Source organism: Salminus brasiliensis, chromosome 1, assembly GCF_030463535.1.
Source record: "Salminus brasiliensis chromosome 1, fSalBra1.hap2, whole genome shotgun sequence".
Taxonomy (NCBI): domain Eukaryota; kingdom Metazoa; phylum Chordata; class Actinopteri; order Characiformes; family Bryconidae; genus Salminus; species Salminus brasiliensis.
In genome coordinates, this window is record NC_132878.1 from 75,820,306 (window position 1) to 75,837,563 (window position 17,258).

Below are 17,258 nucleotides of genomic sequence, written 5' to 3' on the forward strand. Positions count from 1 at the left end.
CTCGGCTTCTTTTCATTGCGTAATGTCAACAAATAGCCAGCTAATAATATACTTAACCCAGACCAGCCACCGCTGAGCCTACCACCACCTCTTGCATCACCTGCATGCCTTGTTGCTACCTAACATCCATAAAATCTCTTGCAGACCCCAACCAGTTATCTAGAAGAGGCAGAGCGTAACCAAGGAGACCACATACAAGCTCTTATCTTGTAAAGCAAAAGGATTACACACTGTAGCACAGAGCAGTGCAGGTCAGTGAGTGCCCTGTAACTGCATTTTACTGGGACTACGATTTACGATTGGGTTTTTCAATGTGACTCCAGACTCTGTACCCTTGGTTTAGCAGAGCCAATGAGCAGGTGGCTCTGGACAGAATACTATAATACACACTCCGGTCCTGTGTCATAAAATCAATACAGAAAGTGGAAGTGTAAAACGCATCTGAAGGTGACGATTCAGTTGCACTGAGTTTGAAAGTCAGAAATAAACTGCATTAAAAAGGCATGTGCTCATCTTTAGACCAAAATAACATTTATTCAACATTAGAACCTGATAAAGGCTCAGTGTTTTAGTGGATATAATTCCACTACTGTGCAAATAGTTCACCCAGACACATTTGTGTACTTTTACAATTGAACTGAACCATACTGAATCAAATCATGGGGAGCACACAGATCATGATGCACTGAATCATTTCCTAAAGAGCTGAAATATGAGATTTCATGATGCACTGAAATATTTCCTAAAGGAATAAATTAAACCAAGTTGATTTGAGGTCATGATGAATGATCGTTTCATAAAGAACCAAATCATGGTGAAATTCTATGATACTCTGAATCCTCTCTTAAAGAATGTAATGAAATGATAATATTTCACACACATGAATCAAATCATCATTCTTTAATTGACCATTTTAACGTTGTAATGAATCACTCCTAAAGAATTGACTGTTGAAATCTGAATTTTGAATTCTGAAAAATCTGATTATGGAGAAATCCAACTCCACTCCAACTTTCAACTGGATTCATAAATCAAATCACTTTGAAATCTCCAAGATTTCTTGATAAACTAAACAACTGACTAAAGAATCAAACCAAATCATTGTGAAATCTGAGATTTCCTAAAGAATTTAATTGAATCATAGTGATATTTGAAATTTGAGATTTCATGATTCCATAACAACTGTACGTCACTGTATTGTTTACTAAAAAATTTAATTTAAGACAACAAATTGAATCATTTCCTAAAGAATTAAAATCAGGTCGACTCGTTATGCGGTTACAGAGTCACACGGCTGGAACAGGCTCCAAAAACAACAGGTAATTCAAAAAAAAGAGAGAGTGAGATCCAGGTCTACAGAGAACACGCCTGATCTGAAACAGTGTAAAAGAGAATACGGTAACTCATGTTTATCTCCTGACCTCCTCCAGTGTGTATCAGCCATTCTCTTTTTCCCTTTTCTCCCCTCATGCCCCTCCTGGACCCCACAGTGAGGGATCAATAGCGACGGCTCCTGTAGACGACTCTAATTTGTTGAACGACGGATCAATACTTTACGGTAACTCATCGATGATGAGGCGCTGTGACATTAGTGAGTGACTAATGATACAGAGGTGTGGGTTCAGCAACTTATCAACACATTTAGTTACGGAGCACTGACAGAGCAGAGAGTGGCCAGGGGCTACAAATTAAAACCTTGTGGCCTTCCAGCTATCTAAACAAGAACACCACAGTGGCTGTGTTGTATACATCCCACAGAAAAATAAGACACAAAACGTCATTGTTTGAGCACCAACGTCTGTAAAGAACCAGCACCTATGAACACCCCACTCCAGTACAGATATGGCACACAATGCCCTCCTCCTAGTCCCATTTGTCCCATTAGCAATATCTGGCTAGTCATCATTTTTCTTCATTCAAAATAACGTTTAAATGCACAAGTCACAGATAACAAATCATGAAGCCAGAATCCATAAATCGAACTGAATCATGGGCCAAATGTCTTATGCTACACACCTCTATATAAACTAAACTACTTAGAAAAAGTCAGCCATTTACCACAGAGGACATCCCAGCATTCAGCAACTGGTAAATAAAGGTGTGCCCTTGGGCTCCCTGCATACACTGCAGCTCAAAATGCAAACAGAAGCAGCCGCTTGTCCAGCAGCGCTACAAAGCAGCCTTTTAACGTCTTTACATAAGAGCAGATCTATCAGTGACAGCATTGTTGCAGTTCAGTTGAACTTCTAGTTATAAAAAGAGACTGTGTGGGTCAGAGACTGAGGGCTAGGCCTTTACTATGGACCTTTATGATAATGTTAATTACTGTTAGCCTGTGGGATAAGTTAATACTGGTGCTGAAGAACAATTTTGGCCATCCTATATTAAACACAAACATCTGAAGCTTTTCTACATGTTTTATTTGAAGATTGTATCAGATATTTACATATAGTGTACTATGTGAAACCTGGACTACCGCTTGTATTCATAGCCAAGTCTAGTTTCAAAATTGGTCCCACCAACTGAAAACCAAATGTGACAGATTCATTGCTTAGGCCCAACCAATGGAAGAGTTCAATTAGCTGTTTTGCCTCAATTATACAGGGGGAAATCCTATTTGGATCATTTTCTATTGGCCAGTTCTAGGTTTTAACCTTTCTGTTTCCACTAAAATAATAGTACTTCAAAACTTTCAAAGTATTCCTGTTGCCTGGTTTTGAGAATTAATCGATCCTACACAGCATGGCATAAAACTAGTCCAATAACTATCAGAGAAAATAAGACACTGTGGGCACTTTCAATATCATGACTCTGTGTTGAGCTGCTAGCGAGCAATGAGGGGTAAACAACCAGTTTTGGATATATTCACACCTCTGCACAAAGATAAAGCCAAAACAGACAAGAACAGACAAGTGCAGATTTATGATCCTGTATAGCTGCTGCAAAGCAAAACATCATTTAAGCACAATAACAGCACTAAGAAATGCCAAATTTATTTTTCTCTTGTACAAATATGGAAATTAGGTGTAAAGTAGGTGGTTCTTGGTTAGATTAAAGGAGAATCCCAGCATTTGTCAACATGTCTGCCTAATTTATTCAAACTCCCCCACTGTTATAACCTAGAAACAACTCAGTCAGTCTTTACATTGGCTTACTTGTAGTTACCAATTAGTAATCCTTAGGGTGTAATAAAAGTCATGTGGCATAAGGGGATAAGTTGGTAAACTACATCCTAAATCTACATCACAGAAAGAAATTGCATAAAACAACCATCAATATGCTGCCTGAAGTCGATTGTCCAATAATCTGTGGTGTTGTAAGGCAACATAGAAATCTTTTTTTTATATTAACTACTATTTCAGGATTATCAACATTACATATAAAACTCAGAAGATGAATGAAGTTCACTGGTGATTTTGGATAGTACACAAAAGGGCTAGATTTATGCTGTAACCCCTGGTTATCATCATTGCCACTGTAACTGTCCCTACAATGAACCATTTCTAACCAAGCCCACTTTAAATGGAAATGGAAAGACTTTGATTACACATGAGTGATTTAATTAAGCAGAAACTATTAATATTCTGTGAGCATTTTTGATTCCGTATGAAAAACATATCAGATTTCGCCTCTAAAAAACAAAACACTGTGTATCATGAAATCTGTAGATCATTCCAACCTTTAATACATAATAAAATATTTAAGTGCTCTATGGGGATTCCGTGAATACACTAACCCGGCCAATGCCCAACATGACCCTGAGAGGATTCTACAGAAACAGAAACCACACAAAGATCAAACTCTGAGCATTTCCGACTGCACATGCAGGGCATACCCTCCACTGGTCTGGATCTGGACACTGCACTTGACCTATAGAACTGTGTAAGGTCAGCCAGGTCATGGTTTGGCCCCTGGCCTGATTTTCACAACTGAAAAAAAAAAAAAAAAAAGCAGGACATGCCTTTGAATAATGAATGGAGCTGGCCTGCATTATTCATTCAGGCAGGGCCTGGGTAACGGCGCACTTGTTTTTTCTCTGTGCTGCACTCTGATCATTTAGGAGGCGGAATCACTCCAGAGCGCTCAGACACAGATCACTGCTGCTAATTAGGCTGGCTGAAATCATGCTCCTCTCAAAGGTGTCGCCTGGCAATATTAGTTTAGGATTTAAAGCTACAGGAACACAGTAGCACTGGAACCAAGTCAAAAACACTGTGAGAGAGGAAGACAAGGCTAAACTAGCTTAGCCACAAAACAGCTGTAGCCACTACCGTAGCCCACACTCATGCACTGCCTTTCTCAATTACGTATGGAAAGATTACAAATACCTGGAAAACAATATGTGCTAATCAATTTGGTATATTTAGCTTCATGTTCAGTGACTTCCTTTGTATGAAGAGCAAATTTTACTTATTAATTTATGATCTGACTGTTTCCTTTTTCAAATCTACACTCCTAAAAACCAAAAGATGCCACAAAGGGTCATTAAAGGACATCACAGAAGAAACAGTGATCTTCAAAACAGTCCTCTAGATGGACCAGGGATGCACCAACCCAACTTGCAACGCATAGGGTTACAGCAAACTCTTTCTGATGGCTGATTTGAAAAAGATTGGGGAAAAAAGATACCTACCAAATACATTTACATTCAGAGATGCTTTAAGCTCAAGGGTTCTTTACACCCACATTCTCATTTTACTCACATGGTTCTCTAAACTTTCTCACCACTGAAAGTTTATTTAGGAAAAAAATTTAACCTTTCAGACAACTTTATTTTTAAGAAACTTTTTTGGCTCAAACCTGCTTCATCACTTGAACTGTTTGAGTGTTGATGAGTGTGGGCATCACAACAAGCCAATACAACATATAAAGTACTTGACTGGTAAGTATATTTTAGGTTATTACAAAGTATTACAAAGTATAGCAAACATATTTACACACACATACTTTCAAAAGGAACTGCATGAAAAATAATCTAGCAAATAGAGTTTTTATAACATACTGAATGATCATAATGAGGTCAGAGATAAACACATACTTACATATTTAGTACTGTTTATCTCAAAATGGACCAGATTAGACCCTAATTTCTTAGTGAGTAACTACTATCAACATTTTCTATTAATTGAATACAATTTGGTTGCAGATAAAATATATCTCTATATAATGATATGCACCTAATATACTCAAGTTCAACTTCTTAAGTTTCAAAGAATTAACAAGACATTTAATAAATGATGAGTGTGTACAGTTTAAACCTCCAGACTGTAGTACCTGAGAACACTGTAGGTAGGCTTTAATAAATTAGTAACCAGATTGTCTCGTGTTTCAAAAGTGCCGACCAAATCTCAAGACAGAAAATGATCAGAGTCTAAGTACTTCAAATATAAATTTATATAAATTAGTAATCAGATTGTCTCGTGTTTCAAAAGTGCCGACCAAATCTCAAGACAGAAAATGATCCGAGTCTAAGTACTTCAAATATAAATTTTTTAATTATGTGTTTTATTTAATATTTAAATCTACAATGCCTAAGATATTACTGCATGAAAATAACATCAACTGAAAAGTGATTCCAAATATTTGAACTGCATTGTTGTATGTCCTAAATACTCTACCTTATACCTACGTATTCGATTCATTGTGGTTCCTGAATAAATGTCCTAAAGAAATAGTTCAGTGAAAAATGTAACTGACCCAGTTGACCCAGTTCCTCCAAATGTAGGTGATTAGCCAAGATGTGTTTAATATCTGAAGTTTGCTTCTTTAGCTATTACATTAGCCTCGTAGCTCCAGTGTAAAACTAATGAATCGAACTTCCCAAATGAATCAACTAACTTGCTTGGCAAATCAACTGCATTTGCTGTTTCAGTAAGCCCTTCTTTTAAGATTGCTTTTCCTCATGCCACAGAAAGCTGTACAAAAAGCTAGTCGTCCTCAGACTGTTGACGGTCAGAGGAGAGGTTCATGTCCCGCTGATCCGTCCTGTTCCCTGACTGTAATTCCCTTCACCATGTGGTCACTCCACACTGAAGCAGGAAGCGGTTACCTACGGACTGCCGTCTGGCCCGAGCTCGCCCTCTCCGTGCCATGAAGCTTCCGTTTCCAAGGTGCCAGCTGGGTCTCCGTTGCTGCGCGGACCCCGGGGTGTCCCGGGCCGGGTCGAAGTGGAGATGGAGAGGGCGAGCGAGGAGTGAAAACCTCTTACATACACAGAGTGAGCAAGGCTCGTGTAATCCTCACCCTGTCGGCTCGGCAACTTCACCTGCGCCTAATCCTAACCCGGGCTAATCCCGCAAAACGCAGCTGCACACTCGCAGGCCTCAGCAAGCCAGCCACAAGGGCCCTCATGCACCGCCCACCAGCCACTGCCGTTAGGGGTGTCAATATGCAGCCAGACTGTAACGATTTGGGAAATATTACAATTCACAGCTGGTTAGGGGAATTTAGAGCATAATCGAATTGAATCCTGGCGAAATTGGAGACTGCATTGTGCACTGAATCATTTCCTAAAGAATCATAATTCATAATCGAACAGAGAGATTCACACCCCTAACAGCTGCTCAACTCTCTCAATGGCTAACGCCTCCATTTCTAACACACAAACTGACACACAAAGAAAAGAGCTTGTCGTTTTGTAATGGCTGCATGCATTTGGTGCTTCCCATCATGCATGCTGTTTATGTGTGCAGGTCAGTACATGTAATGGCACAAAATGCCCAGGGCAGAGTTTGTGAGTAGAGTGAGTAGGCCTGTGAGCACGTTAGAAGGTTTCTGTTACTGTGGTGGTTTGGCCAAAAGTCAGATGTGCACAGCGGTCAATCAGCCAAACCATGTTTTGGTGTCTGGGGCTTGCTTCTTTAGCACTGCACTGAAGCCACAGGGCTGATGTTGCTAAAGTAATGGAAGCTTATAGCCATCTTTATAGCCATACTTCTGTCCATGTTAATAGACCACAGTCTATTTAATACTCATGTGGCTGGTGAGATTTGAGGACTACAGGTTGCACAATACTAACCTTTACTTTTTAGCTACATTAGCCTTGTAGCTCCGGTGCTAAAGACTTGGCTTGGCTGAGTGACTACATATGAGATAAGAAGAAAGATTTGTGTCAATCTGACTTTGGGCCAAACCATCAGATTAGCTCAACCATGCAGTGTGCTGCTGTGGGCAAGAGATGCAGATTATTAAAGTGGTTATTAAAGGGGAACAGCTTCATGCACCTAAAAGGCTCCAAGCAGCAGAGGCAGTAGAGGGTGGGGATCCGGGCAGCAGCCTGCATCGGGGCAGAGAAGTGGGGTGAGGGACTCACTTTTCTCAAACCTGTCTGCCAGGCGGGAGCACATGTTGGAGCTCATGGGCTGGTCCTGCCGGCAGGGTGACTCCTGGCTAAGAGGGGTCAACACTAACTGCTCTGGAGGGGCCCGCAGGAGAGAACAACACACAAGACAGCAAGTCAGTGAAGCCACAGAGCAACAGCTGGAGTTCTATAAGTATAGTAATATATGAGTATATGAGCATGATAGTCAATATTTCTAGTAGTAAACTGTATGTGTGTATATATGAATACAGTGATCTATAAGTATATGAGCATATGACCACAACAGTAGTAAGAGTATATGAATATATGAGTATATACAGTATTGTGGTGATAGCTAATCCTGGTCTGAACACTTAATCCTAATTCCGAGTGATATTAGTATTTAATATGTAGTATATTCCCAAGTGTCAAACAGTATCAGTGCAATGCTCAATGGTATAGCACTGATAAACACAATGCCAGAAAGGTGGAGCGGCTAGCAAATTCTGAACACAGTGCATGAGGCTCCAAAAGTGTGTGATCAAACTTACATTTTTAAACGTTTAAAAAAAATCAGTGATGGTTCCTAAGTAGCCCACCTAGAGGGAGAGGCTCTGAGCTAGCCGAGTTCTCCCAAGATGACAGGTGGGGTGATGGATGTTTTAAATGATGTGATCTGAGTAAACTGCACAAAGCATGAACAGGGACATGAACTTACAAGGTATAAAAGGTTTGTTCTGCTGATGGTGCTAATCTATCTATTAATCTATTACGATTAGTGCATTCATGCACTTTATAGCATAAGTGTTTAGTAAATAAACTGCACCACGACATAGAAGAGCATATACATACCTCTGATATCTGGTTTATGTATTTTTATAAACATATGCATAGATTTAAAGAGGTAATTTGCTCTCAAAACATTCAGGCTTTGTCTTTGATTGTTGGTTGTAAGATTTGTTCAAAATGTGTCCAAAAAAAAAGCATAGAGCAGAGAGCATATTTGATTTAATACCTATATAAAGCTGTATGTTCCGTCACAGCTTTGTCGTTGCGCACAAAAGGCTCATGGGAAATGCAGTCCATGCAGTGAGCATCCTTCCTGAGGCAGCTTCACATTTCTAATGTTCAGGAATGACCAGCACATTCACAGTGAGGTAAACAGAGCAGACCACCTGTGTCAATGTAACACACTGCCAGCTTGCTCATGTAGGCTGCAGCTCTCCCTGATTAAAATACACTGCTAGATAATGCTGTGGCTAGTGTGAGAGACAGCTAGCTAGTCTAGTGCAGTCTCACTTTAAGAAAAAAAGTGTTGAAGAAAAAAATGATTTGCATTAAGTGTTGTTATTACTTTCATTTAATCTCTCGCATCAAGTGGTCGGTCAGCAGTGTGTCCCAGTCAGAGATTAACTGAACTCTACGCCACTGCCTGTAAATGATCTCTGATCTAGGTGATCTATACTATGGCACATTCCTCGGTAGCAAGCACCGTTTTTCCTTTGCCCTAGCACACCCTAAAACTCTGGGAAAAAAACTGGATCCTGCATTGCAAGAATGCAGTTTGACGCCGCTGGGCTGCGGTGTTTGGGTTATGCTCGGTATCATGTTTGCTCTGTGAGTGCGTCATCATCTGAGGCAGACACAAGGATGGGTATTCGGGACCTGTGTGACACTACTTAACTCCAGTGTGTTGGTGTCTAATCCTAGAGCAATTGCACACTACCGGCAATTATTTATTATTCTCTGTCTGTACTGTGTTGTGTTGTGTTGTCTGTCCGCACTTGTTTGTTTGTGTTGTACTTGTGTTTTGTATGCACTGTCTATGTTGCACCATGGTCCTGGAGGAACGTCTGTATGTAGTTGACACGACAATAAAACCCACTTGACGTGACCTGACTTGACAATAAGACTTTTATGCAGTGGTAACGCTGAACGTATGCATCATCTAGGGGTGGAAAACCCAATAAAAGCTATATTAAGAAATTTAGAAAATAGAATCCAGACGCTCATCAGACATCCCCTCACTCTGAACTGCACTGACACTGACCTATAGACCCGAGAATAGGCAAGAGTAAAACTCAGAGGCAGGACCAATCAGAATTTGTCTTTCAGATGGTGGGGGGGTGGGGGGGTGGGGGGGTGTTTCAGGCAGAACAAATCAGCATCTCTATTTTAGCGGTAGGACGGAACAACATGCAGTAAAAACAGAGGAACTGACACTGACCTATAGGCCCGAGTATAGGCAAGGGTCAAACTCAGAGGCATAACCAACCAGAATCTCCATTTCAGCTGAGGGATGGAACAACAGATAGTCAAAAACAGTTTAAAGAACTGTTCTGTTTAAAGTCAGAACCAATTAAAATCCCTATTTTAGCTGGGGGCGGGACAACATTAAGTAAAAATAGAGACACTGACATTGACCTATAGGCACGAGTAATACACAGTCAAATTCAGAGGCAGGACCAATCAGAATCTTTATTTCAACTAAGGGATGGAGCAACAGATGGTCAAAAACAGAGGCAGAACCAATTAAAATCCCCATTTATGTTCCACACTGTAAAGAAATAACTAAATGTGAGTTACCACATTTACACTGCTACATCAAGTAAAACAATACTCCATGTTCTTTAGAGGTGTTAACTTTCACCGTTAGAGGACTGTGTGGACCTGAGGGTCAAAACAGACTCAGAGACTGTTCATGATTAGGTTTACTGGGATGTTGTTATATTGTAGCTCTGACTGAGGCTGTGTATAGAGCCTAATTTAGTCTAATGTTAGTCCGTCAGTCAGTTAGTGAGCCAGTTTCATTTTCTCAGTCAGAGAAAGCTCACTAGCACACTTCAGTCAAAATGTTTTAAGGATACATAGTCTGTTTGGGCAAGCTAAGAATCTCATTCTCATCTTTTCAAAAGATGTGGACACAGTTCTGGGTTTTCCAACACAAACCCCCTTGTTGACACGTAGACCCTTAGCTCAAATGATTTTGCCACCCCTGGTCTATAAGCACTGAGACAACTCTGCACAATTAACAATCGTGAGCATTATTACTGTCCTACTAACAGCAGTAGAATAGCACTGTGTATGTGTGTGTGCCCATTGTCATAGATCACTTATTTTATGTAATGACACTGATTAATTCATTTAATTTCTCTGTAGTAAGTGTCTAATAAAATAACAGCGCATAGAGAAGCAAGCAAATCAGTACAGGTGAGGTACAGATATTACATTATGTGGCAAAGTGCTCCCTCGTGTGGCTATATCATGTAACTGTAGAGATGTTGTCAGACCAATGTAGATCGCTGAGCATTGGTTGTCATTTTGTAAGTTTAAGTTCAAATAAGAAACGGTTCTACGATTTGAACTCATCCTAGGATTGACAATCACTTGTGCAAACCAGCAAGCTTTGAGTCCAAATCAAAAAAAGTTTGATACTGCTCGCTCCCATGTGTGAAATGTATACAAAGTATGCTGTAAAAAAAAAAGACATATTTTGAATTCACTGCAGTTTCGCCCTGCCCACTCATGCTGAAGTTATAAGAAGTGTTACGGTCTGGACTGTAGGCAAAATGCAGAGCAGCCAGACTAAACAGAGGTCATTTACATATAGGCCCTGTAACAAACAGCCTTTTCAGTTCAGTTGCAAGGGATACAAAGAGGTTTGGTGATGGTCAAAAACACAAAAACATATTCCACAGTAAATTCCACAGTAAAATGTTGGTACATGATCACACACTAGTCCTAATAAGACTTCAGGAGAAAAAAATAAAAAAAAATAATATGGTAATGATAAATATATGAGATGTTTACATTGTGTTAATAGTGTGCATTACTACATTATTACATTTACCATTACATTCAACTGTAATGGTAAACATGCATTAATGCTTTAATCAGGAGTGTTAGCTTGCTTGTAGCATGTGTGTAGCATTATTTAACCTTTGACCTGCTAAAACAACCCTGTAATTAAGAGGATCCAGTGATATCCAGTGGGTTCGAAAAATGGCATTCATTTTTATCAAACCTCCATTGTATCCAATAAAAAAGGCACAGTGGTCTCATTGGCACACAACCACACTTGTGAACTATATTGTGTGTTAATGCGCCTCACTGCTCCTGACAAAAGTGGTACCAAAATAACATGAAAGACATCTGCTTAAATAATGTCCACATTAGCGATGCGCTACAATGTGACAGCGCCAGGTTATCATTATAGGTTTGATCATCATAAGCTCTGAATCAGCAGTTACTGAACGAATGGTTTTGGTATTAAACTGAGGCAAGGTAAAATATATACACACACACACACACACACACACACACACACACACACACACACACACAATAGTTACGTATTAATGGTTAAGTTTTCTTCATTTTATAAAATCAGTGATCCAGTCAAGGGCATTGCTAGTGATTTCCCCTCGCTTAGAAATGTGAGAAAACCATAGTAATGCCTGACCTCTTGAGGCTCATTACTGCAATCATAACGGCCCTGCACTCCATCCGTTGACTCTTAACTCCCTTAGGCCCTGTATGGAAGCCCACATTTCAGTTTTTCACCCTCAAAACTGCATTACTCTCATATTTAACATCAGTTTGATTGGCCCTAAAATAGAACCCTGTGGGACTCCACAAGATATGCTAAACCGAACAACTCACTATAGTTTCTGTATCATGACTAATAAATACCCAGAGTTCAATGGATTTAGGCCTTTATGTGTTGAGCGGGATGTTTTACAATAGGTGAAACACTCATCTCCGCTAAACCTGAGTTTGCCCCATCCCATGGATAGAGGGCCTCAACAGTCTGTGCCACCAGTACTTTCCAGAAATAGAAACAAGGCGAGTGTGTGTGTCTGTTGCTGAAAAAAAGGAGCCTATTATCTGAACAACAGTGAAGCTCTATAGCTGATACAGCCATTATCTCTGTGCTGTCAGTCCAAACATGTATGGGTATCTAATGGCCTAATCAGCAGCTCGCTCCTTAGATTATGACCAGCCCTGTCTGTAGTTTGTACACTAGTGAATAATAACCGCGTATCAGCTGGCCATGCAGTCATATCCTCAAGCAAAGTGCTGACCGAGGGTACACACCTAATGCAGCTCTTTATTCCCTTATCCTTATCTTGAGTGGTGAAGGGCGATCTCTTAATTAATCCACTCAGACTGTCACGCCCCCAGCAGGTAAATGACAGCTGCCTCTCTCTTGCTCAGGCCTGTTCATATAGATGGAAAAGCAGGGCGACTCACACAGCATTGCATTAGTCATATAAAAGGACTTACAGCCATTTTTTACACAGTCCCTCTATGTTCACATTCTCAGAAAGTAATTGGACACTTGACTGTTTCACGGCCAGTTGTGGCATGTTTCCCTCATTATTTTATGACAAACTAAGGAGATAAAAATGTCTGGAGTTCACTTTAAGTGCTGAATTTGCATTTGATAGCTGTGTATAAAAACTTTAGGAGTGGCCAAATTATCAACTTGGTACATTCTTAAAAAGAAGGAATGCACAGAGAAGCTCAGCAAAACCAAAAGGCATAGTAGATGATCGCAGAAGTCCTACATCCAGTCACAGAAACCTAACTAACTGAAATTATTTAACCAAAATGAACTTGATAAGGCAGAATGATGGGACGAGAAGAGTGTGGAGACGAAAAGGAAGTGTCCGTGTTGGATATGACCCAAAACATGCCACGAAAGCAACCCAGGAGTTTCTTAAGGCAAAGAATTGGAATGTCCTTAATGGCAGAGTCAAACACTTGACCTCAACCCAATTTAGCCTGCTTTTCTTGTCTTGACTGAAGACAAAAGTGAAGGAAGCAAGATCCAAAAAAAAAAGGATCTTAAGGGAGGAAACTCAGCATTTGGTGTCCATGTTTTTCATAATTCAATAAGGACCTGGCAAAGAATCTCAGGGCAGGGAATTTAGCATTTGGTTAAGTGCATGGGGTTCAGACCTGCACCCAGGTGTATAGAGTACTCCTTATATTTATAATAATGTTGGTTTGTCTGAATACTTTTGACTAATTCTTAAATGGTTGATGCACTATTAAACCCCTTGAATTAAAGCTGACTGTAAATATATCATCATCACGGTCACAAACCTTGTATTTCCAAGATGTCAACCTTCTTAACTTTTAATGGAAGTCAATCTGCTGGCTCTGTCTTTTGATCTGTCTGTCTGTCTGTCTAAATGTCCTTCATCACTCAGACCTCAAGAGACTGCTAATGTATGTGTCGTATTACGGTTTTCTCCATGAGTGTAAGCTTAGGTTATTTGTTGTAATGGTCGGCGTGACTCACATCTCTCTCTCCCTCCCTCTCTCTCCGTCCACACACTCCCCCACTTTAACGCATGTCACATGTGAGCGTCACAGTTACTTCAACACTCAGCCTGATTCAGTTCATCGAACTGATTCTACAAACATTTTCCCGACTCACTGACTGACATGTGAATCTTATTCTCATCTCCTCATCATACAATGACTGTTCAGCTATTCAGGGACGAGGCTAAGGTCCACTACTCCTACTCAGCGATGGAGTCTGACTCATCTAAGTGCAGGACTGGCAAGCAGCAGAGGAAACTGTCCACAGACTACAGAGAGAAAATGTGAAAGTGAACTTGCACATGAACAGCACAGTACACGCAGTGTCTAGTTATGACTGTTATGATACGAGGTTAAATTGTGGAATTGTGGACATTCTCAGCCCCGTAACACAGACATACACATTGTGTAAGTGTAGAGGTGGGCTGTAGGCCTGGCTAGTTCTATTTACGCCAGTAAACCTGTGATGGATTTCTACTTGTCTGAGAATTTTACTGATACTTTTACCAACATATCGTCGCTGTCGCACAAACAACTTTCCTCTCCATTTTAACATTTGTTACATTTTGACATGATGTGAATTTGGCAGTTGTTCTTTACAATGTGTGGAGATTTCCTGATGTATGGTCCATCCAATAATGACTTCCACGGACTGTTTTGAGTGACAGCTGCGATATTATAGCGAGGAAAGGAATCTAGTGTAATTAACATTAAGGTACTAATGATTATTTTCTGTTTAATTAAATATTTTATTATATGTTTATTTATATATTTCAGTGTTATGTTGGTTCTGTATCTGCACAGCTTTACTGTTGCTCACATCTCTCACTTTAGCATTTTTATAAACCTAATGGAGATGCACCAAAACCTACTTCAGTGCTAATAGCACTGTCTTGTGGAGAACAGTCAGTCTGCTGGTGTGAGTTAGTGAGTGAGGTAAGATCCAGGTCTATGAGGGATGTGCTTCACATAAAAATATATACATTTAGTAACTGCGGGAGATTATTAAGCAAAAAAGGCTTTATTAGTCCCTATTCATTTTAGGTATCTCCTTAAAACGCCCTCTGGCGTCCGATCAAGAGATTACTAAGTGCCAGTTCTCCTCTCTGCACACACACACACACACACTACTCCAGTGGTCTCCAGTCCTGCTCCAGGAGAGATAGCTAGCTACCTTCCAGGTTTCAACTCCAACTCAAGACTAACAGACCTCACTCAGTCCATCAGGGCGTTCTGAGGGCAGTAAATAAAAGTGTGAGGTAGGGTAGCTAGCTAGCTCTCCTGGAGCAGACTGGAGACCACTGCTCTTGCCTCTGAGCGCAGTACAATGACAACAGTAATCTTCAGCAGCAACACGACCCTCCAGCGCCCCCTGTCCGTGCACCAAACGCTCCGTCTGCAGTGGCAGCCCTATCGTTGGAACCACCGAAAACGAAATTAGGAAACGAGTCGGTGCTGGTCCTGCTGTGGATGGAGGATGCTGTTAGATGAACAGGCTGTTTGTTCTGCGATGTAAGTCGCTGTGTGTGTGTGTGTGTGTGTGTGTGTGTGCGCGCGCGCGCTGCAGGTGCATTGAGCGAAGCGGCGGCGCTGGTACCACCAACCGACACTGCGCTTTCCAGAAACACGCATTCCAATGCTAGAAACGCTACCCTCGGCCACACACCCCCCCTCTGCCCCTACTGCTCCCTCTACCCCCCGTGTCGTGTCGCCTACCTCCCTCGCTGTGGATCTTCTTCGATCTCCGGTGAAAATACATCCTCGCCGGTGTGGCGGAGGGCATAGTCCGCCCGCGCGCTCAGGAGGAACACGGCTGGACTGAGGGCTCGAGCCCCCCTGACAGCAGCAGCGGCATCGTCGCCGGCGTTTTGGTGATTTAGAGATTTGTTGGGTCAAAGCCTCGAGGACGCGCTCTGCTTTTCTCTCAGAACAGCCTGTGCGCGCTCCCGACGCGAATCCTCTGCCGTTACGTCAGCCCAAGCCCCGCCCACCCTGACTGAGGCCGCACAGTGAGCTTCAGAGCAATACCGGATTAAGCCACGACACTGCACAGATCAGCGATCAGTGCTGCTATTATTAACAGCATTTATTTACTATTATAACACTGCGGATATTATATATATATATATATATATATATATATATATATATATATATATATATATTAAACTGCACAGTGTTTATTATTAATGTTGTAAATAAAGCATTATTTTAACAACTATGTTTTTAACATTTATTATTATTATTATTATTATTATAACATTTAGGCCAAAATATTAATTTGCTGTAGGTGTATTATTGGACACCGTTATTACTAATTGTTACTAAAAGTATTTATTATAGTTATCATTATATTATTATATATTATATATTCTTATATACTTATAGTTTTATATATATATATATATATATCATTATAGTGTCTATGTATAGTATATTTTAGTATAGTTTAGTATATTTTATTTAATATTATCGTAATACTTTATTGTTTTTCATAATTTTACCTATGCAAAGCTATTTAAGCAGCACTATTATTATTTTGTTCATTTCTTTTTTTTAGGCTAAAAGAGCTACTGTTGAGTTTGGGGATATGAAATACACCAAGTAAACGGTCATTTTTTGAGGGAAATCACAGAACTGTGCTGGACACTGGCCCCCCACACTGATGACCCCTGACACAGTGCATAACCCAAACACTAGCACAGCTGCAGCAAGCTGTATTCTTTAAACAGCCATAACGTTTTAACTTTTCCCTACTTCAATCCAGATCATGTGATGGATTAGATTTACATACAATTGCTCCATTTCATTATTGTTTTACTTAAACATGTGCTGTTTGCACATTTCAGAAGCAATATGTGCACTTCTTTCAAATGCTGACATTTGACTGATATTGCAAACTGCTATTTGATGTATTTACTGAACTCCAGAAGAGGAGGATATTTACGTGATGCTGGACTACTTCACTAAAATATTTTAAGATTGAAATAATATTACTGTATTTGTAACCATACATAAATAGTTATTTCACAACTAATCTGTGAATCAGATGGAGTTAATGCATTTAGTACCAATTTGTACATTTGTATTATTATAACTATTTATGTAACACTTTGTCACTGCAGAAATGCACATAAGAAATGTTGGATATAAGCATCAGCCTACAATTCCCATTCGTAAAATTCCTGTTTCATACTTATCAAATACATTTGTTAGTACAACATAAGGAGTGGCTGAAAATGTGCTGTATGTTAACATTTGAATGTTTGTTTTCGGTTTATTAGAGAATTGAGCACTATAAAGGTCTTCCCAGCAAATAAACACTAAACAAAAGCTATATGGTGGGGATATGGCAATTCTATATTTCACCTTGTGTCTTAGCATTGCGATGTACCACAATGAATCATGACTAGCAAGCTAGCTTGTGGCTAGAGTGTTTGATCAGGACACTCAGACGCTTTCTGTGGCAAGGATTAAACCTATTCTTGGACTGCTGAGCATTCCTTTGAGAGGAAATTTTAGACTAGTACTAAGCTTAGTCCTTATGTGGGAGGCCGCCCCAACAAACCTTTTGTGTCAAATAATGTACTTGTTTAACACTGAAAGCTCTAAAACCACATTTTCA

At 40.2% G+C, this 17,258-nt stretch overlaps 2 protein-coding genes across 2 annotated transcripts in view; one reads left to right on the forward strand and one right to left on the reverse strand.

The window, feature by feature from the left end:
- atp8a2 (ATPase phospholipid transporting 8A2) overlaps positions 1 to 15,596 on the reverse strand; it is an 87,888-nt gene extending 72,292 nt beyond the window's left edge. Inside the window, exon 1 of the mRNA XM_072688999.1 lies at positions 15,350 to 15,596. Coding sequence (XP_072545100.1) covers positions 15,350 to 15,416 — 67 coding nt within the window. The 5' untranslated portion in view covers positions 15,417 to 15,596. The remainder of the gene's footprint in view (positions 1 to 15,349) is intronic.
- Positions 1 to 17,258, forward strand: part of rpl21 (ribosomal protein L21) — a 260,187-nt gene that overhangs the window by 171,361 nt on the left and 71,568 nt on the right. The gene's annotated exons all lie outside the window — the stretch shown is intronic.